Below are 25,303 nucleotides of genomic sequence, written 5' to 3'. Positions count from 1 at the left end.
CCCTCAGCTGCAACGGGCCTGGCGCACCTCCCCACCAGCTTGATACAAATCAATAGTTCCCGCAGCAGCAGGACAGGCCTGGCCCCACTGCCGCTCTCCACTTGCAGCTCAGTTCCGCCCTGGACGCAGGACCACGGCAATTGGCAAGGACTTGCTGTGTGACTTAGCACAAGACACTCAGCCTCTCTGGGGACACCCTTTGGACCAAAACACTGCCCACAAGGGCAGAAACAGACTACATGAGCCAAGAAGAGCCACCATGAAGGGTGAGGACAGTGTGTGGCACACCTGGCACTCTGCAAGGGCCAGGCCTAGGGGAAAGTCCTTGCTGGACCCTGGAGAGAGGGCACAGCCTCTGCTCCCAACTAAATGTCCCTTCCTCCAGGAACTCTCGTGAATACCCTCTGGGGACCTGGCCAACCTCCAATCTGTGCTCCCAGTGGACTCAGGTGTCCAAGGCCTAAGCCAAGGCCAGGGTCTGCCACCAGCAGATAGCAAAAAAGAAGCAGAAGGACATGGTGCTGGGACAAGGCTGGAGGTCAGGGAGCTAGCTTAAAGGGCAAGGGACACAGTATTCGGTCTGCATGAGCTGCAGCAGGCCAGGAAGATGGTGCCGCCTCTCACCATGACCCACGTAGAGCGTCCAGGCCCAAAGGGCACATGTAGGTAGGACTGTGGGCAAGGCTGGGGAGGGGGAGTCCCAGCCCGAGTATCCTTGGGCTGGAAGGAAGCAGGGAAAGTGGAAACCCCAGGGGACACGTAGGGAGTCTGGGACCCAACGGGGGAACCAGAGAGGGGCTGGAAGAAGTGGAGAGTCTCAAAGAACCCATGGGTAGGAGGTAAGCGCCCCCGCCTGCCTTGCCCAGGACTCGCCCAACCCAGATACTCACTCTGGAGGCTGGGCAAATTGGCGTCCTCAAGTTTGGTTTTCAGCAGATGTGGCAGCCGTGTATAGCGGTACCCGAAGCCACAGCCCTGTGGAGGTGGGGGTCAGTGCCCTGGTCAATGGGACAGCGCACCCTCTCCCTCCAGCCAGCCTCAGCCACTTCCCCTTGAGTCAGGCTTACCCTCCAGAGCCGCACCAGGATCCAGTTGGTCTGGGCCCAGGGCCGCTGCTCATAGGGCGCCAGGAGGTTCCTCACCATGGCGATACGCCTGTGAGGGCAAGGAGGGGAGAGACGGGGTGAGGCTGGGCATGGTGCTCGTGGCCAGGGTGTGTGCCCCCCAGGCCCCACTCACTGCTCCTCGGGGATTCGCTCCACAGCCCGCAGGGAGTGTGGGTAGCACACGTAGCTGGCCAGGGCCTGCATCAGTGAGTCTCGGATGTCTGCGGGGACACACCGTGCCTCAGCAGGGGCTTGGCATGAGCCCTGGACCCATACTTCATGCCCACCTGGCCACATTTTTCATAGAAGAAAGCCGACCAGAGGTGCCATCCCATCCCCCTCCCCCTGTACCCTCTGTAGGGGCCCCTCACCAGTGCCCACAATGCGTGTGTCGGCAAAGTGTTTGGCGAGAATGGCAGCCAGGCGGGTCAGGGTCTCTTCATAGCCTGCAAGGGTGGGAAGTGAGACGTGTCGGCTGGGAGCGGGGGCTCCAGAGGCAGGCATGTCAGCAGGGTGGGTGGACTTGGGTAGCAGGCTCTAGAGCTGGCTCCCAAGGCCAGCCTGGACCCAGGGTGGCATCTGGGGACATCGGGCAAAGCATTCATTGGTGGCTGTGGAAGGGCTAAGGCACAGGCTCACTGTGAAGGGATGACAGGCCCTGGCAGGAGCCCTGACCTGGGCTCAAACCCATCTCAGCACACACACCTGATGAGCAGTCAAAGCTCCTTGGGCACTCACAGCTCTGTCTTTGAAGACAAAGCCTGCACTGAGGCCTGTGGCTGGGCAGGGGGCGGGCTAGGGGCCTGACAGCTCACTGCCTGATCCAGACATACACTGCCACGCCCAGCCTGGAATCAGCAGGCTGAGAAGCCCAGGTTCGGATGTGGACCCTAGCAGGGTCCACCCCCTGCTGTGATTTACCAAGACAAACCATTCTGCCCCTGACCAACTGTTACGCTTTGTGACCAGTGCCAGGGAGTCAAGGTGCAGGGCCAGCTGGCTCCTGGACCATGGCAGTTGCTCATAGCACTAGGAAGGAAGTGAAAGCCAAGAGGTCTACACCCACCGTGTTCCATCTTGTCTGTTTTCCTTTGCCAGGGAGCTGTTGGCTCTGTGGCTGCAGGTCCCAGGGCAGGGTGCAGACGTTTGTTTGCTGCAGGGTGAACCACAGAGGAAGCTCCTCCCCTCCCCGCCCCCCACAGATGTGTGTTGCTGGGCCACAGAGGTCTCAGACCAGGGCTCCTAGGGCTCACACTAGAGACCCCTTTTCTGCTTCTGCCTCAGCCTGAATGGTTCCATCACCTGGGAGCTCCTCCATGCTGTGCACGGGACCAAAGTAATTCTTGAGAGCACTGTAGCTGTTGATGGCCACGCTCAGGTAGAACTCAGGCATGAAGGCAAAGAGAGACCCTGTGCGATCACCGTGCTCAATGGTCCGCAGGCAGACGCGCAGCAGCCAGTAGATGTCCAGCATCTTCTCCTGCAGGAGGCACACAGGGTGCTGCTGGGTTGCGCACCAGTGGGGTCTTGGGGGCATGTCCTGGCCTGGGGATCAGGAAAGGCCTCCCCAGGCCTACGACAGCACAACTGAGACCTGGATTTCAGGAAGCATGAGCAGTAGCTCAAGCAGGGCAATCAAGTCCTCAGCAGGCAAGAGGGACGCACTCAGCCTGGAGGGCGCATTACTGTGACCCAGGCCAGAACTCTGGTCAGCATATTTGTAAGCAAGTTTTTTTTTTTTTTTTTGAGATGGAGTCACCCAGGCTGGAGTGCAGTGATGCCCTCTTGGCTCACTGGAACCTCCGCCTCCCAAGTTCAAGGGATTGTCTTGCCTCAGCCTCCCGAGTAGCTGGGACTACAGGTATGTGATACCGCACTCGGCTAATTTTTGTATTTTTAGTAGAGATGGGGTTTCGCCATGTTGGCCAGGCTGGTCTTGAACTCCTGACCTCAGGTGATCTGCCTGCCTCAGCCTGTAAGCAAGTTTTAGGCAAGAGGGTGCTGTGACTGGAAGTCTGTGTGGAAAAGTGGAGTACAAGGTGTGTGAAGGGCCCAAGAGAGCTGGCGATGGTAAGCAGACAGGCAGAAATTTGATCTGGAGTGCAAAGGAGAAGGTGGTGGGAAAGCAGGGGGCAGTGTGACTGGTGGAACAGAGGTCACGGGAAACAGACAAAACCTGCTGAGGGCCCTGCTCCCCACAATGTGGTTTCCACAAAGTCTATGTCAGGGTCTCACAAAGGAGCCCAGGCAAGAATGAGGCCTCAGGCCCCAGCCCAGACCCACAGCACCCGTGTGTCTTGGAGTGCGGTCACAGCACCTGGGCTTCACACCAGCTCTCTGATGTGCCCTAAAGCCCAAGGAACTGAGGAGAAGATGTAAGCAAGAGGTTAGGGGAGGGCCTAGGCGCAAACCTAGGCAGCGATGATCCTGCTGCTACAGAAGGCCGGCGAAGACTGTGTCTGGTGAGGGGATGGCAATGGCCCCATCAGAGCGAAGGCATCAATGCAAAGGAGATGGAAATGTGCCGGCCGGATTGAGATGGGGGCAGACAGAGACCCTGGTGAGACTATTTCAGAGATGGGGAAGAGCCTGTGCTGGAGGGAGATGAAGGGGAAAATGTAGCAGCTAAGACAGAGAAAGAAGGAGAGAGCATAACTTTTGGGCACATATAGCGTCAAGGCTGGAATGCAGTGGCACAATCACAGCTCACTGTAACCTGGAACTCCTGGGCTCATGTGATCCTCCTACAGGTATGTGATACCACGCCCTGCTAATTTTTGTATTTTTAGGAGAGATGGGGTTTCGCCATGTTGGCCAGGCTGGTCTTGAACTCCTGACCTCAGAGTAGCTGGGACTACAGGTATGTGTCACCATGCCCCGCTAATTAAATTTTGTTTTTTTTGTAGAGATGGGTTGCCCAGGCTGGTCATGAACTCTTGGCTTCAAGTGATCCTCCCGCTTCAGCCTCCCAAAGTGCTGGTTTACAGGAGTGAGTCTCTCCATTAATAATGGGATTAGAAAGACACAGGTGAGTTAGTGCTGAAGATGCAGAGAATGAAGGCAGTTCAACATAATAAAGACCATATATGAAAAGCCTCCATCTAACATCACACTCAGTGGTAACAGACTATAATCCCTCCCTCCCTCAGACCAAGAACAAGACAAGTGTGCCACTTTCTCTACTTCTGCTCAGCACAGTCCTGGAAATCCCAGCCAGAGCAACTAAGCATGAAAAAGAAAGGAAACCACACTGGAAAGGATAAAGTAAAATTATCTCTGTTCACAGACATGATTTTATAAGTAGAAAATCCTAAAGATCCACACACACACACAAAACCCCAACTAGGATTAATAAATAAATTCAGCAAAATTATAGGATATGGCCAGGCGCGGTTGCTGAAGCCTGTAATCCCAGCACTTTGGGAGGCCGCGGCAGGCGGATCACCTAAGGTCAGGAGTTTGAGACCAGCCTGACCAACAAGGTGAAACCCCATCTCTACTAAAAATACAAAAATTAGCCGGGCGTGGTGGCGTATGCCTATAGTCCCAGCTACTCAGGAGGCCGAGGTGGGAGAATCGCTTGAACCTGGGAGGCAGAGGTTGCAGTGAGCCAAAATCTTGCCACTGCACTCCAGCCTGTGCCACAGAGCGAGACTCCCTCTCAAAACAAAACAAACAAACCAACAAACAAAAGATATGCAAATGGCCAATAAGTGCTTGTAAAGGTACTATTTGTCATAATGTCACTAATCATTAGCAAAATGCAGAACCACAATAAGGTACCATATCCTACCCATTAGGATTTACTATCAAAAAAGTAGAAATTGCCGGGTGTGGTGGCTCATGCCTATAATCCCCGCACTTTGGGAGGCCGAGGCAGGAGGATTCCTTGAACCCAGGAGTTTGACAACTGGGCAACATAGTGAGACCCTGCGTCTACCAAGAAAAAAAAAGGGCAGAAAATAACAAGTGTCGGTAAGGATATGTATGGAGAAATTGGAACCCTCATGCACTACTGGTGAGAATGTAACAGGCACAGCCACTGTAGAAATGATATGGTAGTTTCCAAAAAATTAAACAACAGAATTGGCCGGGCACGGTGGCTCATGCCTGCAATCCCAGCACTTTGGGAAGCCGAGGCAGGCAGATCACCTGAGGTCAGCAGTTCAAGACCAGCCTGACCAACACGGTGAAACCCCATCTGTACAAAAAATACAAAAATTGCAGGGCGCGATGGCTCACGCCTGTAACCCCAGCACTTTGGGAGGCCGAGGCGGGCGAATCACCTGAGGTCGGGAGTTCAAGACCAGCCTGATCAATATGAAGAAACCCCATCTCTACTAAAAAAAAATACAAAATTAGCTGGGCGTGGTGGCACATGCCTGTAATCCCAGCTACTCAGGAGGCTGAGGCAGGAGAATTGCTTGAACCTGGGAGGCAGAGGCTGCCGTGAGCCGAGATCGCGCCATTGCACTCCAGCCTGGGCAACAAGAGCAAAACTCCACCTCAAAAAAAAGAAAAAAAAAAATACAAAAATTAGCCGAGCATGGTGGTGCACACCTGTAGTCCCAGCTACTCGGGAGGCTGAGGCAAGAGAACACTTGAACCCAGGATGTGAGCTGAGATCGCACCATTGCACTCCAGCCTGGGTGACAGAGTGAGACTCCATCTCAAAAAAAATAAAAAATTAAAATTAAAAATAAAATAAAAAACAGAATTACCATATGGTACAGTAATTCCACTTCTGGGTATATAACCAAAAGAATTGAAATTAGGGTCTCAAAGAGATCTTTGCACACCCATGTTCATTACAGCATTATTCACAGTAGCCCAAAGTAGAAGCAACCCGAGTGTCCATCAGCAAAGGACTGGATACATGAAATGTGGTGTCCGTACAACAGAATATTATTCAGCCTGGAAAATGAAGAAATTCTGACACATGCTATAACACGAATGAACCTTGAGGACATTATGCTAAAGCCATACACAAAAGAACGAATAGTGTATGATTCTTCCTAGATGAGGTGCTTAGTATAGTCAAATTCAGAGACAGAAAGTAGGATGGTGGTTGCCAGGGGCAACCTGAGCTAGCCTCAGAACAGGGCCATGGTGGTCCCCTCATGACATGGAAGTAAGGCCCAGCTGGGGGTCTGTGAGCCGCTGGCCAGAGCACCCAGGGACCTGATGCCAGAACCGCTGCTCCCCCAGCTGCCAGACCCAGGGATCTGCTGACAGGTGGGGGTGGGTGGGAGCTGTCAGGGAAGCTGGGGAAGGGAGGACAGGAGGTTTTGTTCAACAGGCACGGAGTATCAGTTTTGCAAGATGAAATGAGTGTGGAGATTGGCTGCACGACAATGTGAATAGACTTAACACTTAAAAATGGCTATGATGGGTGACCGGGCACAGTGGCGCACGCCTGTAACCCCAGCACTTTGGGAGGCCGAGGTGGCAGGATCACATGAGGCCAGGAGTTTGAGAACAGCCAGGCCAACAAAGTGAAACCCTGTCTCTACCAAAAAATACAAAAAGTAGCCGGGCGCGGTAGCACATCTATAATCCAGGAGAACTGCTTGAACCCGGGAGACAGAGGTTGCAGTGAGCCAAGATCATGCCATTGCACTCCAGCCTGGGCAACAGAGTGAGACTCTGTCTCAAAAAAAAAACACAAAACGAAACAAAACAAAAAAAACACAGCTAGGATGGTACATTTTATGTCACACATATTTTAGCATAACTAAAAAAAGGCAGAGAGATGAGAGGGCAAGGGTCTTGAGAAGACAGTGTGGGAGAGGGCAGCCAAACTTCTGAGGGAGGTGGGCAGGCAGGAAATCTCAGGGCAGAAGGGAGAGGAAGTTCCTGTCATGGGGCAGTAAGCACGGTCATCCAGGGTAGCAAGAGAGTCACGAATGGGAAAAAGGTGGAGGTGGTTTGGGTTTTGCAAAAGAGCCATGAGAAGAAACAGCAAGCAGAGATGATAGAAATGGGGACACCAAAGGCCTCGATCACCCAGTCATGCAGGGGTATGCCCAAGAAGACAGCAGATACCCTGACCTGGGCACCTGAAGAGACCCTCAGGGCACTCACTGGTTAGGGAAGAGATGCCAAGAGGGGCAGGGAGAGGAAACAAGTCCAGAGGGTCTGAGGCCTGGGGGTGAAACTTCAGTCACAGCAGGAGTGCCCCATCCATCTGTCTGTCCATCCATGTATCTGACCAGGCTGAGTGCCTTCAGAAGGCAGAGGCTCATCTTTCTGACTTACTAATGTGTGTGTGTCCCTAGTTCCAGGACAGCACCTGGCACACACCAGGTTTTGGGTGCATGTTATTGAATGAATGAGCAAGTGAATGAGTGAGTGGGGAACAAGCCAGTGGCCTCGGGTGGTAATGAGTCAGACAGAGGCAGACACAGATGGTGGAGTGTGCCTCCGGGAAAGACTGCAGAGCCCCTGATGCACTGGGAGAGAAGGACGGGGGCCAAGAAACTGGGAGGGGGTGGGAGCAGGGGAGGCAGACAGACAGAGTTTGTTCCTCCAAGGACAGGTCTATGAGGCGAACTGGAGGTCCAGAAACTGCGCTTCCTCAGTCCACAGAGCATGAGGGGTACAGGGGACATGGCATGGGGTGATGGAGTCTGAAGTGTGGGAAGGGACATGTGTGTGCCAGAGGCCCGAGAGGGTGGGGGCATCAAGGGCCCTGGCACAACCTTGCTAGACCCGTGGCCAGACAGTGAGGTCGGGAAGGGGCAGCTGCAATACCAGCTCACCTGGGAGTAGACAGTGGCATGGACCCATGCAAGACGGCGGCTCAGGTGGTCCAGCTTTTCTGAGAAAACCTTCTGGCTCTTGGTCAACTCTGCAAGGATGTCCTTCCTCTGCCACCCAAGGGGAAAGGAGGACAATCAAGACATGGCCCCATACCCAGGTCCACCCTGATCCTGCAGGCAGCCTAGGAAGGGCCCTCTAGTGCCTGGAGCAGGCAAGGGATTGGGCTCCATTTTTCAAAAACTTCTTCTGCCACTGACCCTCTGGTGACCCTGAGCCAGCCTCAGAACAAGGCCATGGTGGTCCCCTCATGACGTGGAAGTGAGGCCCAGCTAGGGGTCTGTGAGCCGCTGGCCAGAGCACCCAGGGACCTGATGCCAGAACCGCTGCTCCCCCAGCTGCCAGACCCAGGGATCTGCTGACAGGTGGGGGTGGGTGGGGGCTGTCAGGGAAGCTCAGCCTGGACACACTGGGCCCCACCTTCCTGGGCCAGGGCAGCTACAGCAGAGGGCTCCGGAGGGTGCAGTGGAGCCAGGCCCTGCTTCCTGCTGACTCTGCAAGTGGCCGAGGAAGCACTCAGGGTCAATGAATAATTGATGAGGAGAGTGGGTGTGCTTCAGCACTTATTGGGCCCAGGGGGTGGGGGGCACCTAGGCACAGGCCACACTGGTGATGGGTGCCAGGCCTTGCTGCCAGCCCCACTCTCACTGGCGTGCTATGGCCAGGGCTAGAGTGGGGATGAGAACTGCCAGGGCAGCCCCCAGAACCAGACTTCATCTGTGGTTACCTGTACGAGTAAGCAAGCTGCCCCTCACCAAGACTATGTGGGCCTTACCCTCTTGGGGCACCGGCGGAGCTTGTCCTCTGTGTCCCTCAGAGCCATAGCGTATTCATTGACATCATCGGAGACACCCACCATCTACACAGCATGGGACCACATGTCCAGAGTGTCCCTTGGGCACTTCATCCAGGCTTCTTCAGACCCAGTCTGGACCCCAGCCCTGCCAAGGTCCCAACCTTAGGCCCAGGGCGGTCCCATTCCCACAACAGTCAGCAGGTCAGACTGAGGCAGCAGGAGCAGAAACCAGCCTCGCTGAGGCATGTGCTCCCATGCACGGTCTTGAACAGGCAGCCCTGCGGGCCCATGTGCACACAGGAATACACACACAACCAAACACGCACAACACCCGCCACCCAATGCGGGGTCCAAGAGTGCACGACCTTGCCCAGCTGCTGGTGTACGCTGAGGTTGTACATCATGACCGCCCCATCCAGGACTTCCAGCAGCGAGTTCTCGGTGAGGGGCTGCTCAGGCTCCTCGGGGGGCCGCCCCAGCAGCAAGCCCTCATTCCAGTGGCTGCCTTCAACTGGGGAGTTGGGGAGGGAAGGGTCAAGGGTAGGGCCATCCCGGCTCTCCTGAGCCTGCCTCACAGCAGGAGAGGAAATCATCTCTCCCATTCCTGTGCCCAAGGAGGGACCCGCGGGGAGCCCATGGGGGCATGGGGGTAGGGGTGGAGTGCAGGGCAAGGCCTGCGGTGCCAGGACCTATTTCTGCGGCATTGATCTCCTGCCCTCGGAGTGTGCTTCCTGCGCTCCTGGGATGCTGCCAGGCCACAGGGCTGGGAGGGCATAGGGTGTATTTTGGCTTTGCCCGGGTCGGGGACTGTACACTGTGGAAGGGTCCTTCGGGGACCTGCCTGACCCCACCAAGCACCTACTGTCCTCACGGGTCCTCTGCTCCACGCTCAGTGTGCGGACCTTCACTTTCTCTGAGGTGCTCAGAGGCCGCCGTGGGGTCATGAGGCTCACAGCCGCTGTGCTGAGGAAGCGGTTGGCTCGGCCCAAAGTTGGAGAACTGAGCCAGCCGGGCCGGGGCAGGGGCAGTGGCCCCCCAACAGCCAGGGCCTGCATGGGGCGCTGCAGTGAAGAAAGGCGGCCAGGACCAGGGCTGGCTCAGGGTTCCCTTGGCCCACGGGGCTGCAGAATTGTGAGGGAGGGTCCATGCCTCCACCCACAGCAAGGCACCAGCCCAGTAAGAAACCCCTTGCCTGCATGGAGCGGGAAGTGGCCCTGGATGAGACCCCTGCCCATAAGATACAGGATAAGCCCAACACAAATCCCACCGCCTGCCCCCACTGTGGCACCTGGGCCATAGCTGGGGCTGGCTCCTCATCCTCATCTAGGTCATCCATGGCGGTTGACTGGAGCTCCAGTGGGTCCATCACAATGTTGGCTTTGGAAGCAAGGTCATCTGGGAGGAAGAGCAGGAGGGTTCTCAGGCCAGTGGTGGCGCAAGGGGCCACAGTGGAAGTGCCCAGGATGGTGAGAGAGCCCAGCACACTGGGCAGGAGGCCTTGCAGAGCCCGGTTTAGCACCGTATCTGCCCCTCGCCCCTCCGCCTCCTCCACCCAGCCTTCACTCTGCATCTCAAGGGCCCCGTCTAGCTGCCACTCAGTAACAGGAGGCTTTCCCCATCACACCCTTCTTTTTCATTTATTTTCAAATTGACTTTCTTTATTCTACATAGATGTAAGCCCATCATGCCCTTCCTGCCGGTCCCTGGCTTTGTTTCCCAGGACTTCCTGCTCTCCAGGGCCTCCCCCACTCTCTGACTACTCCATAAACAAAAGGAGATGCCAGGGCTGCTTCATTCTGGGCACTCCCAGTGGGAGCCAAGCCTCATCCCAGGCTCATCCCCACCACCGTGCTGACAACTGACCCCGCCTTCGCTGCCTCCCGCCCAGGCCTTGCTCCCCGCTAAACGCGCTGTGTCCAAACAGAATTTCTCATCTCCACCACCTCCTGCAGCCCCTCTCCCTGATGGCACCCCATCCACACAACCTCTGGCAGGAAGCCTGGGGTCATCCTGACTCCTCTCCTCCACCTGTGCCCTCCCCTACCTACCTGGGCAGGCCCTTATCTCCTGTGTGGGGACACCTGGGCTCCCTGTCTCTCAGCCCCTGCACTCCGGCGTACACACTGCGGCAGCCAGAGAGAGGTTCTGACAGCACAGACCCACCCTCGTGCCCGGCTCAGGGCCTTGCTCTCGCTGTGCCCTCAGCCCTGCACCGGGGCAGCTTGTGCTCATCCCTGAAGGCAGCTCTGGCAGCACCTGCACGCCCCATCCACACCTCACCAAGATCCCTGGTCCCCTGCCAGGCACGCCCGACCCCTATGGCGTGGGTGCTGGCGGGAAAGAGAAGCTGCCCAGATGCAGGGCAGGCAGATCAGTATCTCCCTGCCTGAGTGGGTGGAGAGACTTGGGCACCCTCTGGTGGCCATAGGATGGCTCAGCATCCACAGCAGAGCAGGCTCAGGGACAGTCCCCCACCTGGCCCCAGAACTGCTCCCGGCCCACAGGCCTGTACACACCTTTGAGGGTCTTCCGCAGGTGCGAGAGGAGGCCCCCCAGGCGCTGCAGGTCAAAGTAGTCCACCTTGCCATTATAGAAGACCTGGGGCGGGATGTAGGCCTCTGCGAGGAATTGAGGAGGCTAGGCCAGTGGTCGCGGCCCAGTAGGAAGACCCTCCCCACAGCCCTCCCCTCCAATCTGGCCTAGCACAGCCTGGGAATTCTGGCTTTGGCCACTCACCCATCCAGGCAGACAGAGAAACTGTCTCCTGGACCAAGAAACAGACCTCCCCTACCTCTTCTCCACCCCTGCCATTTCAGGTCAGAGCCAGCAGCTGCATAACTTGGGGTGATGGGGGTACTCATGGCAGCCGTTCACTCAGGAGAAGCAGAGAGGCCCAGCCCCAGTCCTGTGGGATATCCCCCAATCCAGGGCAGGTAAGGCTCCCACTGACCCTTGGGGACTCAAACACAGGGCCCCCCAGCACCCACCCAAGGCAGCCCTATAAAGGACGCACAGAGGAATGGGGGGGCAAGGACGGAAGAAAAGAGCCCACAATGGTAGGAGCCCGTGGGACAATCAGAGCAAACACAGGATCGGCAGGCCTGGGGTGCAGGGCTCCTGCTGCCCCAGTGGAGAAGCCGCCTGTGGCTGGGTAGGACTCAACCAGGCAGGATGCCGGGGACAACTCCCCACAGCCCACAGCCTCAGCTCAGCACTCTGCACTAACATTAGGGGCTGCCCTACGCCTGGCTCTGTCCAGCCTCACTGACCTGGGACCCCGGTGCCACTCACCCTCACTGAAGGAAGCATGAGGATTGGAAGCCTTGTATTCATCCCAATAGTAGCGCAGGGCAGAGATCAGCCGGTGTAAAAAGCAGACCATGTACTCAGGGGGGCAGAGCATGGGCATGTTCTGTGGACACCAGGCATGAAACATGCATTGGTGCCAGCCCAGTGCCTTGCCCATTCCTCATCCAAGGCCCTGCCTGAGGGTCGAGGGTTGAGCAGGGAGGGAAAAGCAGCAGAGAAAAGCTTGGGGCTAGGCAGGGATGAGGCAGTCCGAGAAGTGCCAGGTGCTGAGGGCATGGCATGTGTAGTGCAGCCGGGGGTCCACAGTGGGCTGGCCTGGAGGACACCTACCCCCCGGCCACTGGCGTTCTCCTGCAGAAACTTGCGAAACTTGGTCAGGAAGATATACCTAGAAGCTTCACCCTTTGAGAGAGGGAAAAGTGAGGCTGTGCTGAGCTGAGAATGCAGGCTCAGACTGGGCTGGCTCAGTGCTGCACCTTCCCCCAGCCCCTGCCATGGGAACCAAACCCAGTTCCCACCCTCTGGGTCTTAAGGCCCAGTGCAGCATCCCTCCCCACAGGGCCCCACCCAGGGCTCTGGGAGTCACTCACCCCATTGTCATCTTTATTGTCCAGCAGCAGCTTCAGGATCTGGATCTGTAGTTCTTCCACCACTGGAGGTGAGGTGAGGAACATGGCCCTCAGGCTCCAGGAGAAGGGGGGCAGGTTTGGGCCAGGGCTCCACCACCAGGGTTCCCCAAGTCCCACCTAGACATGGGCACCTCCAAGCACCCTCATGTGCACACACACACCTCCCACCCTACCCCGTGCCCAAGGCGGGCTGACCTTCAATGCGCTTCCTGAGCCGCTGGCAGCCCCGTTCGTAGGCTCGCCGCCGCAGCCGCTCCTCTGCGGTCTCCTCCTTCATCTCCGTGCTCTCTTTGCCCTAGGCAAGGGTAGCAGGTGGAATACAGCAGGGTCACCTGGGACCTAGCCAGGCCTCCTTCACTCAGAACACCCACACTCCATCCCCAGGGCTTCAGGGACCAGGGCCAGTGAAAAGGCCTCATGCTAGATGCCCAGTGGCCAGATGCCCAGGCCAGGGGCCTTGCCATGACCTCTGCCCATCCCACTTGGGGTGCACTCACCTCCCTACTGGAGCAGTGGGGCCACCAGGTGGTGGGAATGAGCTCCTGCAGGCCGGCCTCCTCCACACGCAAGGGGCTCTTGATGTAAAAGAAGACGACGGAGCGGAGCACGTCGAAGCTGGCGGGTGTCAAGGCAGGGCTCTGCTTGCCAAAGGGCACTCTGCACACCCTCAAGAGTCCTTCCCCAGGAGCCCATCCCTGGATGTGCCTACCACAGCTCTCCCACCACCACAGGGGCATGTTGCTGCTATGTGTCTGACCCCCAGGGCATGCTCCCTGACAAAAAGCTGTGGTGGTTAAGCCCACCAGCTCCAGTACCCAGCAAGTGCACGATAAGGGCCTGTCACAGGAACAGATGACTGTGGGACAAGCTGGAGAGAGGGACTGGTGGCCTTTTCTCAGGCCCCAACTCTGACCTCTGTGTCTCCCAGCTTTGTGTCTGCCTCCTGGAGGCTGGAAGACCCCAGACCAAGAAAACGGCTACAAGCTGAGGCTTCCCAGCCAGGGGCTCAAAGCTATGCTCTCACTCACTCATGCAGTTCTCAACAATTCTGGGAAGCAGGAAGAGCTGCCTCCTTAAAGATCTTGCAGGAATCCCCACTGTGGAACATGAACAAAAGTGCTGGGCTGTGGCCGAAGAGGGCAGGCCCTGTGGCCCCTCCCACACCTCTGCGTAGCCCGAGTCTGCAGTCATTCAGAACCCCCTGGCTAGGCTGGCTGGCCAGGCTCAGTCCTTTGCTCTCTCGTCCTTGCTCTGTAGAGAAAATGCCACATGTTGGGCAGCTCTGGTCCTCCTGATGCTCCCAGGGGACCCCTGGCCTGATGACACTCCCCTTCCTGGCCTCTGCTGAGTCCAGAGGGCACCCCATGTCTGGCCTGCCAGGCAGCAAGGAAAGGATACAGGACATTGCTAAGCAGAAACTTGCGGGACTTCTCATGCCTCAGGATGGCGATAGTGAGCCGCAGGTAATGGATCTGTGGAGAGGGGGCGTTCAGAGTGGACAGGCGAGTCCCAGGGGGCTCAGGGCAGGGGTAGGGGCTCCCACCTGTAGGCCCAGGTCTGGGACAATGGGTGAGAATCGGTACAGCCGAAGCAGAGACATCATCAACTGCTTGAGGCAATCTTGTACCTCGTAGTCCTGGGGGAAGAGATGCCAAGGCAGCCATGACTGGGGCCTTTTCCAAGATTCTCCCCGTATCTTCCCGACCCCAGTGAAGACTGACAGCCAGGCCTGAGGCCTGAGGTCAGGAGCCTCACCTCCATGAAGAGCCACAAGAGGTCCAGGACCTGGTGCACCACGGACTGTGCCTGTGTGGGTGTGCCCTTCTCCACGATGCCCAGCAGGAAGCTCATGAGCACAGCCTCCACCAGATACACCTTGCGCTGCACCAAGGCCAGGCACTGGTGAGGTGGTGGCCTTCCACTCTGGTCAAGGCACCCCTGCCCTGGCACATGGCCGAGGCACAAGCCTCAGGCACAGAGCCTTGAGCCACTCGAGCAACACCAAACATAGATGACCCCTTCTGGGGTCTGACTGAGGGACAAGAAGGTCATTGCCCCACGGCTCCTCTAAGGCTTGGCACACGCAGTTTCCTTGGCCTGGGATGTTATTATCCTTCAGTCTTCTTTCCAGGACATCCCCTGATGCCCTTGGTTGGCAATGTCCCTGTTTCCCTGGGGGACTGACTGAGGTCTGAGGGCCCTGGTCACATGGGGCCCCCGCCAGGTGATGCTGTGGGACCTCAGCACTGCAGCCCTCGGTGAGGGCACATCTACCACGGGCGTGTCTAGCATGGCCTGTCTCCTCCCCTCCCATGCCCCTCCCAATGCCGCTCACCAGAAGCGGTGCAAAGTGATGGAAGATGTGGGCCAGTGTGAGGAGGACGGTGGGCTGGCCCCGCAACCGCCACTTGGAGCTCTCCTTGTCCAACAGCCGTCCCTCCTGTGTGGAAGGGGAGGAGGGAGAAGTGTGAGGGGCAGGAGGCTGTGGAAGCCCCCCACCCCGCCTGGCCCAGACCCCAGCTCACCACAGGGTCCAGCTCCACACTCAGCACTGCCCGGAAGCAGCCCAGCAACCTCTGTGCCCGCACCAGGTCAGCACTCGGTGGGTCCTGCAGGGGCCGGTAGCCTGCCACTGGGTAGGTGCCAGAGTTAAGCCAGCAACGCCTTATCTGTGGCTCAGACATGCCTACTCCCTCTCCACTGCCCACCCCCCACCCCGGGGCCTGGGCTCTAGGGCAGGGCTGGTTTGCATCACAACTTGCCCACTTATTCTCCCTAGGGAGGATGCTTCACATTCCTCATCTGTTCAGTGGAGACAAGGGCACCCAACCAACCAGGCTGCTGCGAGGAAAGTTTTCTTCGACACCCTGCATGGCCCCCCACTAACTCTGCAGCAGCCAGGGCCTGCCACCAGCCCATGGCACCCCTGGGGTAGGGAACCCCTCATCCCAGCTTCCCCAAGAGCTTCTGAGCAGCCCACAGCCATCTTCACAAAATGATATCGCAGAGGACGGCTGCCAAAGTTGAAGGCCACGGACTCCTTGAAAGAGAGGCTGATGGCTGGGAAGTAGGCCATACCCAGGCCCCTGGATAGGTTCTCAAAGGCAGTGCCCAGTGATACACCGTTCCTGGGGAGAAGGGTGGGTCTGTGAGCCAGTGCTAAGCATGTGGCTGCCCACCCTCAGGCTATCAAACTCAGTCTGGCCCCTTACAGGGCCCAGGAAACTGGAGGCAGTCTGGGGAGGTCCCAGGGGCCAGGCCTGTGCATAGAGATAGGAAACTCACAGGCAGAAGGACAGAGTGCCATCATCCAGGTCGATCAGGCAGCTCACGATGTCCCCCGCTGCCCACGCCTGCCATGAGAGGAGGCCTCACCAGATGCACAGAAGCCCAGCAGCCTGCTGACTCTGAACCCCAGCTGCGTTTCCAGAACCACCCAAGGGAGACTAGCCACAAGGACAAAGGACCTGGGTCCCTGACCCTTCCCTGGTGCCCTGTAGTCCCTTATGGCTGCCCAGCGGCTCCAAATAAGCTGTAGTAACAGTCATGGGGCGGATGACCCACAGGGGCTTGGCTCTCACCTTGCCATAATTCGTAGTGGTCACGTTCCACTTGCGCACGCGGTTGCCATCATAGGCATAGGAGTTGTGTGTATCTCCAACCCCCTCCTAGGGAGGAAATGCCTATGAGGTCCCTGGTGAGGCAGGCAGGGTCTGGGCCAGAGCCCACCAATCACCAGCCTTGGATGCATATGGCTCTACAGAAGGGAACAGATGATCTGAGGGAAAGAGTAAGAGGTATTCTCTGAGCTGGGGTGCCTGGGATTGGGTGGGACACGTTTCTTCTCCAGAGGGCAGTCCAGGTTAGTTAGGGTCCTAGGCAGTTCTGAGGGGATCTGGAGACCTGATGAGGCCTGTGGCAGGAGAAGCTCTCCCTGGGCCCAGGGAGGGGTCCCCTCCCCAATGTGTACCTCCTGGTTGAAGCGGCAGCTGATGGTGCACCAGCCGATCTGCATGAGCCCCTGGGAGGAGATGAGGACCTCGTAGACCCATTTCCCTGGAAAGAGCTGAGTTAGGGCCACGAGGTGGACAAAGACTGCCTCTTGCCTCATGCCTGGGCCCTTAAACTTTCTCCTAACTACCTAGGCCACAGCAGGGTAAGGTCTTACCTTTGTACACGCATGTGGTAGAGCGGATGGTGCCAAAGTTGCTGTGTCCAATCACCTGGGTGAAGAAGAGGGGTGGTGGGCTTGCTCCCAGGCACACAGAGCATCTCCCCAAGGGAAAAAGACCCCATCCCCAACTGAGCCAGCCCTGGTGGTATTTGCCTGTGGTGGCCAACACTGCACTGTGCCTGAGGACGGTGGGAGGGGGTAGGCTTGTATCAGGAAGGATCCTGGGCCAAGGCAGGATGAGAGAGGGACTCAGGGCTGTGCTGGGAAGGGCTGGGGGCTGAGGCCACATCAAGACTGTTTCAGGGCTTTAGTGGGAGAGTTTGAGGACTGAGAACACAATGGTCTGGGGCCACGTCAGGACAAGTTTTGGCTGCAGCCCCATCAGATGAGTAGAGAGACTAGGGCCACATCAGGAGGAGCCTGGGGCTATGTCAGAAGGGGCTGGACCTGGGTCTCCACACCTCACCCTCACTCACCCCCAGCAGGTCATCATCCACCAGGAGAAGCCCCTCAAAGCCGCCTGTGTGGTCCAGGACCACAGTGGATGGGCCAAGCCGCCCTTCAACCTGTCCTGAAAAGAGGAGAGGTGGGGTCAGGCAGGGTGGAGCATTTGACAGGATGCATAGGGTGTCCTGAGCTCACCAGACGTCTCCAGGCCCCCTACGTCCCAGCTCTGCACCTCCCAACCCCACTCCAGAGGTGGCCACATACCCTGGCTTTCCTCCTCCTCATTGTCCACCTGTAGCAACTGGTCCAAATGTTCTGGCAGGTTCTGGAAGTTCAGGGGTTTCCTGGGGAAAGTGAGAGGCTGCCAGGGGTCCACAAGTCCTTGAAATCAGCCAGATGACACTAAATCCCATCCTTTCCCCTGAGCTCACAGGGGGGCTGCCTAGACTCCAGAAAAAGGGCTGTGCCTAGTCCTAGACTCTGGCATGCAGGAGGTCAGAAGGCTGAATTCTCCACTAAACTCAAAAGTATAACCGGTCCAGGCCGGGTGTGGTGGCCCATGCCTGTAATCCCAGCACTTTGGGAGGCCGAGGCGGGTAGATCACCTGAGGTCAGGAGTTCGAGACCAGCCTGGCCACATGGTGAAACCCCATCCCTACTAAAAATACAAAAATTAGCTGGGTGTGGTGGTGCATGCGTATAATCCCAGCTACTCGGGAGGCAGAGGCAGGAGAATCGCTTGAACCTTGGTGGGGCAGAGGTTGTAGTAAGCCAAGATCGTGTCATTGTACTTCAGCCCGGGCAACAAGAGTAAGACTCTGTCTCAAAAAAAAAAAAAAAAAAAGTATGTGGCCGGGTGCGGTGGCTCATGCCTGTAATCCCAGCACTTTGGGAGGCTGAGGCGGGCAGATCACGAGGTCAGTAGTTCAAGACCAGCCTGGCCAACATGGTGAAATTGCGACTCTACTAAAAATACAAAAAGTAGCTGGGCGCGGTGGCATGTGCCTGTAATACCAGCTATTTGGGAGGCGGAGGCAGGAGAATTGCTTGAACCTGGGAGGCGGAGGTTGCAGTGAGCCATGATCGCGCCACTGCACTCTAGTCTGGGTGACAGAGCAAGACTCTGTCTCAAAAAAAAAAAAAAAAAAAAAAAAGTAGCCCTCTCTAAGTCTTAATTCCTTCATCTGTAAAAACAGAATAATGACTTATGTTAGAGATGCTGTGAAGAGCCCAGGGAATAACAAGTGCTGTCTGCATAGCACATAACCTGTCCGCTCTCAAAGGTGGCTGTGCTGATGATGTCTGGAAGAAGAAGGCTGGGAGAAATGCTGGTTCCCAAAGTGGTCAGTACCAAGGCCACCTAGTCCAACCCTTGCCCCTAGGCCTGTGGTTCCTTTGGGGCAGATTCCAGTCTCGCCACCACCCAGCCAGGGGAGTCTGTGTTGAATGGGACATGTCCTGGAAGTATGAAAGGCTCAGCCCTCTGAGCTGCTGGATGGCTCTGTCCTGTACCCGCCAGTCCATAAATGGTCAGCGGAGCACATGACCCACCTACCCGAGCCAAAGGAGTTGGGAAAAATCTGTCTGGGTGGCCCCCTCATCCTCTCAACACACAGGCCTAGAGGAAAAAGGGTACTGTCTAATGCCAGTCAGTGCTGTCCTGAGCTCAGCTGCTAAGAATAGCAGGGAGTGAGGTGGTGGTAACCAGCAGGACTCAGGCAGAACAGAGGCCCATTACACACCTGGCTGCCCACAGGCTGCCACCACCTGCTCTTCCACCTTTAATGCCAGTTCCTACCCCACTCATCCACACAGACAGAAAGCTCTGGAAGGGGACAAAGGTGGGACAAGCACCCTGACAAAGTAGCCACTACCCAGGCTCAGGGATCACATATTCCCCCAGTGTAAGCCACTCCCAGCCCTGAGCTGTAGGAGCAGAGATGCACAAAGGCCCCTCCCCACTGCTGCTCTGTCCCAGGCCAAGGCCAGGCGGTGGCTATGCAGTCGGGGTGCTCAGCTAGTAGCATAGAAGGCTAAAGCCAACCCCATCTCTGAATACCCCAGTGGGCCCAAGGATAAAGGAGCCTTCCTCAAAAGCAGTTACAGGCCAAGCATGGTGGCTCACACCTGTAGTCTCAGCACTTTGGGAGGCTGAGGTGGGAGAATCACTTGAGCCCAGGGGTTTGAGACCAGCCTGGGTGACACAGTAAGACCCTGTCTCTTAAAAAAAAAAAAAAATTAGCTGGGTGCTGTGGCATGTGCTTGTGGTCCCAGCTATGTGGGAGGCTGAGGTGGGAGGATTCCTTGAGCCTGGGACTTTGAGGTTGCAGTGAGCTATGATTGTGACATAGCGAGACCCTGTCTCAAAAGAAAACAGTTCTTAACAAGCCCACACTTGGAACGGCTACTCTTGTACCTGACCCCAAAAGTCGTGTGCCCGTCCTGAGAGCAGACTGCACATATCTGTGGGCAGTCGGCCTGAGACAGCCACCACTGAGTGCCTACAGCACTGCCCATTTGGCCAAGACCAGCAACTTCCCTGACCTTTTTGGATCTCCTAGGTCCCAGTTCAGGGCCCTGAATACCCACAACCACTGACTGACAGCCCTACCACCTGCTGTCTCTCCTGGCGGCCACAGCAGCAGCAGCAGCAGCAGCAGCAGCAGCAGCAGCAGCAGCAGCAGCAGCAGCAGCAGTAGGACCATCTCTGGTATCACATGAGGTAGGGATCAGATGGCTCTGAGAACAGGCCAGGACTGAGTATGGGGTGGGGGTGGGCAGGAACTCTCTGCAAGCAGGCACTTTCTGATCACCACAGTTGCTTAAATAGAACAGGTAACGTTGCTGCCTTTTGGACCTGCCTAAAGGGCAGAAGTCGTAAAAGACAGAACAGCTAAGGCTGATGAGGGGGTGAGAGACAGGGACAACCGTGCCTCACTGCAGGGAGGGAGAACCTACTTGATCCTTTGAAGAAGTAATCTGGCAACAGTCTTAAAAGTGACTGCAGTTCAAACACTCTAGCCACATGACTCCAGCCCTGGGCATACTCACAGCATTGTTTACAAAAGCAAAAGTCCTTCCAAACTAGGGCACTTGTATGGGCCACAGCAGACCCCCTGGCCCTAAAGATGCTCAGTAAGATAAATTGATAATGGGGAAAAATACTCACGGGATAACATTTGATGATAAAAATAGGATGCAAACTTCTATAGACTTTTGGAAGTGAGGGACATGTCCATTACCTTGATGGTAGTGATGGTTTCACGGGTTTTATATATATGTTAACACTTATCAAATTGTACACTTTAAGTATGTGTAGTTTATTGTATATTAATCATAGCTCAATAAAAACGTTTTAAGAAAAGAACTGAAGGTGATAAATTTTTTTAAAGTTTTCTATACAGCATAATCTGAACTACATACATTATAAGATAAACAGACATGAAGTTAAAAAGCTTCTGCATAGCAAAGTAAACGATCAACAAAGTGAAGAGACAGCCCACAAATGGGAGAAAATATTTGTAAACTACCCATCTGACAAGGGATTAATAACCAGAATATACAAAGAACGCAAACAACTCTATAGGAAAAAAACTAATAATTCCATCAAAAGATGGGCAAAAGATATGAACAGACATTTCTCAAAAGAAGACATACGAATGGCAAACAGTCATATGGAAAGGTATTCAACGTCACTGGTCATCAGAGAAATGCAAATCAAAACTACGAGATATCATCTCACCCCAGCTAAAATGGCTTTTATCCAAAAGACAGGCACTAACAAATGCTGGCGAGGTTGTGGAACCCCTGTATGCTGTTAGTGGGAATGTAAATTATAATAGTGCAATCACTATCGAGAACAGTTTGGAGGTTCCTCAAAAAACTAAAAATTGGTCAAGTGTGGTGGCTCGTGCCTGTAATCTCAGCACTTTGGGACGTCGAGGTGGGAGGATCACCTGAGGCTAGGAGTTCGAGACCAGCCTGGCCAACATGGCGAAACCCCATCTCTACTAAAAATACCAAAATTAACTGGGTGTGGTGGTTTGCGCCTGTAATCCCAGCTACTCGGGAGGCTGAGGCAGGAGAATTACTAGAACTTGGGAGGCAGAGGTTGCAGTGAGCCAAGATCATGCCACTGCACTCCAGGCTGGGCAACAAGAGCAAAACTCCATCTCAAAAAAAAAAAAAAAAAAAAAAAAGGCCAGGCACACTGGCTCACGCCTGTAATCCCAGCACTTTGGGAGGCCGAGGTGGGCGGATCACGAGCTCAGGAGATCAAGACCATCCTGGCTAACACGGTGAAACCCCGTCTCTACTAAAAATGCAAAAAATTAGCTGGGCGTGGTGGCGGGCGCCTGCAGTCCCAGCTACTTGGGAGGCTGAGGCAGAAGAATGGCATGAACCTGGGAGGCGGAGCTTGCAGTGAGCTGAGATTGTGCCCCTGCACTCCAGCCTGGGCAACAGAGCAAGACTCCGTCTCAAAAAAAAATTTTTTTCAAAAAAAAAAAAAACTAAACTAAAAATTGAGCTACCATATGATCCAGCAACCCCACTGCTGGGTATATACCTGAAAGAAGGGAAATCAGTATATCAAAGAGATATCTGCATTCCCATGTTTGTTGCAGCACTGTTCACAATAGCCAAGATTTGGAAGCAATCTAAGTGTCCATCAACAGATGAATAAATAAAGAAAACATGGTACATATACACAACGGAGTACTATTCGGCCATAAAAAAGAATGAGATCCTGTAATGTGCAACAACTTGGATGGAACTGGAGGTCATTATGTTAAGTGAAATAAGCCAGGCAGAAAAAGACAAACATTGCATGTTATCACTTATTTGTGACAGCTAAAAATTAAAACAATTGAACTCATAGAGGCAAAGTACTGGATGGTTACCAGAGGCTTGGAAGGGTAGTGTAGGGCTTGTGGGGAGATGGGGATGGCTAATGCGTACAAAAAAATCGAATTAATAAGACCTATCTGGTAGCAGAACAGAGTGACTATAGTAAATAATAATTGTACATTTAAAAATAACTAAAAGAGTATAACTAGATTGTTTATAAGACAAAAGATAAATGCTTGAGGGGATGGATACCCCATTTACCATGATGTGATTATTACGCATTGCATGCCTGTATCAAAGTATCTCATGTACCCTATAAATATATATACCTACTACATACCCACAAAAATTAAAAATTAAAAATGTAACACAAAGAAAGAAAACAGAAAAGAATCACATTTGAATAGTCATGTTAAAATAACAAGATAGCAGGTGCTTTTCCTTCTTTTTTTAGAGACAGGGTCTTGCTCTGTCACCCAGGCTAGAGTGCAGTGGCATGCAGAGGCCAACTCACTGCAGCCTCAACCTCCTAGGCTCAAGTGATCCTCCCACATCAGCCTCCCTAACAGCTGGGACTACAGGTGCACACCACCATGCCCAGGTAATTTCTGTATTTTATTGTAGAGATGGGGTCTTGCCATGTTGCTCAGGCTGGTCTTGAACTCCTGGACTCAAGCAATCTACCCACCTTGGCCTCCCAAAGCGCTGGGATTACAGGTGTGAACCACTGTGCCTGGCCCTCTAAGTTTCTGCTAAAATGTACTTGTAACTTTTATGCTGACTACACTTAAAAGTATTAAACTTGTAAAGAAAAGGCCCTGGAGGAGTTTGTTCTTTACAAGGTCAGTCAGAAGCTACAAGGGGCCAGGCTGGGGCCAAGGTGAGGGCAGGTACATGCAGGGGCAGATGCTGGGTATGGAGTAGGTGCCAGGTGCTAGCTGGGCATGAATGTGCACCCGCTCCCTGACCTCTGCTCCCTGACTCTCAGAAGGAACTAGCACTGCCTGGAGACAGGAAGAAGCAGAGTACGGAAGGCAGACTCTCTGGCCAGAGATCTCGCAGCCAGGAGCACAGTGAGAACAGAGCCTAAGCCTATCTGTCCAGAGCCCAGGCTCCCTTTCCCTACAACTGCAGCCTCCTTATTCTGGTCTGGCCCAGCAGAGTGAGGAGGGGCCACCCACCCAGCCATACCTGCTGGTGGCTGCATGTTCAGAAGAGGAAAAGATGCGGTTCAGGTAGTCATTCAGCAGCTTCTCCTGCACAATGCCTGAGCCACAAGTCAGAAGGGAGAAAAGGGCCACATGATCAGTGCAGCTCCTGGCCCCTGCTGGCCCCAGAGACTTCTGGTCCTAGGCCAGCCACAGGTGCAGCAAGGCCTGAGGCCTTTGTCCCTTCCTTCTCCTCCCAACAAGAGGAGCCTCCTTCCTTCCCTGCCAGCCCTTACCTGTGACCCTGGATTTCTCAGCATCTGAGGTCAGCCTATAGCTCTTGTGGGAGAAAGACATGCCGGCCCCCTTGGATGCCATCCTTCATCTCTCATGGGCAGCCAGTGGTCCTGGAGGCTGAGCCAGACACAGAGCCTGTCTACTCAGGGCCAGCCAGGGGCCCCCACACCTGACCTCAGTCCTGCCATGGCAGGAAGGCTTGGGAGCAGGTGAGGCCAGGGGCATGCACACTAACACATAGGGCAGGGGAATGCAGGGGCTCCCAGCTTCCTACACAGGGAGGGTAGCCAGGGTCTAGGCCCATGTAACAGGGACCACTTCTTGTTCTCCAGTGTCCCTGTGCCCAGCACAGGGCTGGGCAGAGAGCAGGTACTAGATATATTTTTGCCGAACCATAACAAAATGTCTCAGCTCTGTGGAAATCAGACCAAAATGTCCAAAGTGAGGTGTCCTAGGGGCAGAGCCCCTGTATCCATCTCAGTTGTAAGCCATACTGAGTCCAGCTCACAACCAGAAGCGACAATCCTACACATTCCCCCAAGTGCAGACCACCACTGGTCTGGTCATCTCTAGCCATAAGTCCCACTTACTCCCCACAAGGCTGGAGCCTCTTTCCTCAGCCCTGGGTTCCTCCCTTCTTTTATCCATGGTCCTGATAGTTTCACCATTCCCACTCACACATGTGGCCTCCCACCTCATCCAAGCACCACCCTTGCCCAGCCCTCATGGCAAACTCCATTGGTCCTCCTAGTGCATCTATCCCTCACATCATGTTGCTGCTGCAGCTGCTCCAGAACCTGCACTGAGTCCCTGGTGCTGGCCTCACTGATGTGTAGCGGTGCTGTCCAACACAGCAGCCGTCATCCACATGAGGTTACTTAAATTTAAAGTTTTAAAAATTAACAATTCGATTTCTCAGTTGCCTTAGCCACATTTCAAGAGTTCAATGACCACATGTGGCTAATGGTTACTCTGTTGGACAGCACAAAGGTAGAACATTCCCACCATCATATAAAGTTCTATTAGACAGCGCAGGTCTAGAGTTTCGCTCTGCAGCACTGCCTTAGCCAGCACTCCCTACTCTGCAGTTCAGTCTCTTATCTCACCCCAAACAGACCCTCTACTCCCGCCACAAACCCTTGTGGGTCTGCACCACGCCTGCTCCTCGGGAAGGTGATTTTCCCGACCTCGGGCCCTCGGTGGGCGTCCATGATCGGTGCCCCTTCACTACCAGAGTAGTTGAAGATCTGATTAAACGCAGTCATTCATTTGATGAGCAGACCTTCCAGACAGCCGGAGTGGGCTCCGGGTGTCAGTTGCTGAGGACCCAGGTGAGAGGCGGACCTTGTCCCCGCCCGGGGACTCCCTGTCACGGCTATCCCGTCCAACCCCGCCGGGGTATCCGGACTCAGAACTGAACCTACTCCGTCTGGGAGCCCAAGGACGGCGAGGGCGGCGCATGGCTCCCCCAAGTCGCCCCCGCCTGGCCCCAAGCTCCACAGGACCTGCCAGACCAGCTTCCGCTCGGAGTTTCGCACCCAGATCCCTGCGCTGCAGGTGCCCTCGCACTGGACTAGCCTGGACCGCGAAGGGAATAGCCGGAACCCGCCAGGCTCAGAGCCCTGCCGCCCCTCACTCACCCCGAGCCTCGGCCGCCGCGACCCGGCTCACAACATCCGCCCAACCTCTTGGCTACGGCGTCCGTTCAGGGCCAAATCACGCGCACGCTT

General features: G+C 55.3%; 1 protein-coding gene across 5 annotated transcripts in view; it reads right to left on the bottom strand.

Moving 5' to 3' along the window:
* Nucleotides 1–25,303, bottom strand: part of RNF123 (ring finger protein 123) — a 32,160-nt gene that overhangs the window by 6,472 nt on the left and 385 nt on the right. For 2 of the 5 annotated variants that reach the window (XM_016941100.4, XM_016941104.4), the window contains exons 1-31: nucleotides 25,214–25,303; nucleotides 23,573–23,690; nucleotides 23,320–23,395; nucleotides 17,545–17,624; nucleotides 17,310–17,404; nucleotides 16,828–16,882; nucleotides 16,630–16,715; nucleotides 16,241–16,327; nucleotides 15,945–16,012; nucleotides 15,662–15,787; nucleotides 15,185–15,299; nucleotides 14,995–15,099; nucleotides 14,415–14,540; nucleotides 14,203–14,295; nucleotides 14,058–14,131; nucleotides 13,157–13,274; nucleotides 12,855–12,954; nucleotides 12,621–12,682; nucleotides 12,361–12,432; nucleotides 12,013–12,133; nucleotides 11,238–11,339; nucleotides 10,010–10,116; nucleotides 9,584–9,782; nucleotides 9,087–9,232; nucleotides 8,701–8,784; nucleotides 7,868–7,975; nucleotides 2,409–2,586; nucleotides 1,478–1,552; nucleotides 1,240–1,327; nucleotides 1,068–1,155; nucleotides 891–975 (exon numbers count right to left, since the gene is read on the bottom strand). In XM_016941100.4, coding sequence (XP_016796589.2) covers nucleotides 891–975; nucleotides 1,068–1,155; nucleotides 1,240–1,327; nucleotides 1,478–1,552; nucleotides 2,409–2,586; nucleotides 7,868–7,975; nucleotides 8,701–8,784; nucleotides 9,087–9,232; nucleotides 9,584–9,782; nucleotides 10,010–10,116; nucleotides 11,238–11,339; nucleotides 12,013–12,133; nucleotides 12,361–12,432; nucleotides 12,621–12,682; nucleotides 12,855–12,954; nucleotides 13,157–13,274; nucleotides 14,058–14,131; nucleotides 14,203–14,295; nucleotides 14,415–14,540; nucleotides 14,995–15,099; nucleotides 15,185–15,299; nucleotides 15,662–15,787; nucleotides 15,945–16,012; nucleotides 16,241–16,327; nucleotides 16,630–16,715; nucleotides 16,828–16,882; nucleotides 17,310–17,404; nucleotides 17,545–17,624; nucleotides 23,320–23,395; nucleotides 23,573–23,654 — 3,001 coding nt within the window. In that variant the 5' untranslated portion in view covers nucleotides 23,655–23,690; nucleotides 25,214–25,303. Of the gene's footprint in view, nucleotides 1–890; nucleotides 976–1,067; nucleotides 1,156–1,239; nucleotides 1,328–1,477; nucleotides 1,553–2,408; nucleotides 2,587–7,867; nucleotides 7,976–8,700; nucleotides 8,785–9,086; nucleotides 9,233–9,583; nucleotides 9,783–10,009; nucleotides 10,117–11,237; nucleotides 11,340–12,012; nucleotides 12,134–12,360; nucleotides 12,433–12,620; nucleotides 12,683–12,854; nucleotides 12,955–13,156; nucleotides 13,275–14,057; nucleotides 14,132–14,202; nucleotides 14,296–14,414; nucleotides 14,541–14,994; nucleotides 15,100–15,184; nucleotides 15,300–15,661; nucleotides 15,788–15,944; nucleotides 16,013–16,240; nucleotides 16,328–16,629; nucleotides 16,716–16,827; nucleotides 16,883–17,309; nucleotides 17,405–17,544; nucleotides 17,625–23,319; nucleotides 23,396–23,572; nucleotides 23,691–24,997 lie in introns of all 5 variants that reach the window. The other 3 variants (XM_016941101.4, XM_054681874.2, XM_016941102.4) reach the window with 3 other exon arrangements.

The sequence above is a fragment of the Pan troglodytes genome, chromosome 2, assembly GCF_028858775.2.
Source record: "Pan troglodytes isolate AG18354 chromosome 2, NHGRI_mPanTro3-v2.0_pri, whole genome shotgun sequence".
Taxonomy (NCBI): domain Eukaryota; kingdom Metazoa; phylum Chordata; class Mammalia; order Primates; family Hominidae; genus Pan; species Pan troglodytes.
This window is presented reverse-complemented; position numbering and strand designations above follow the sequence as displayed.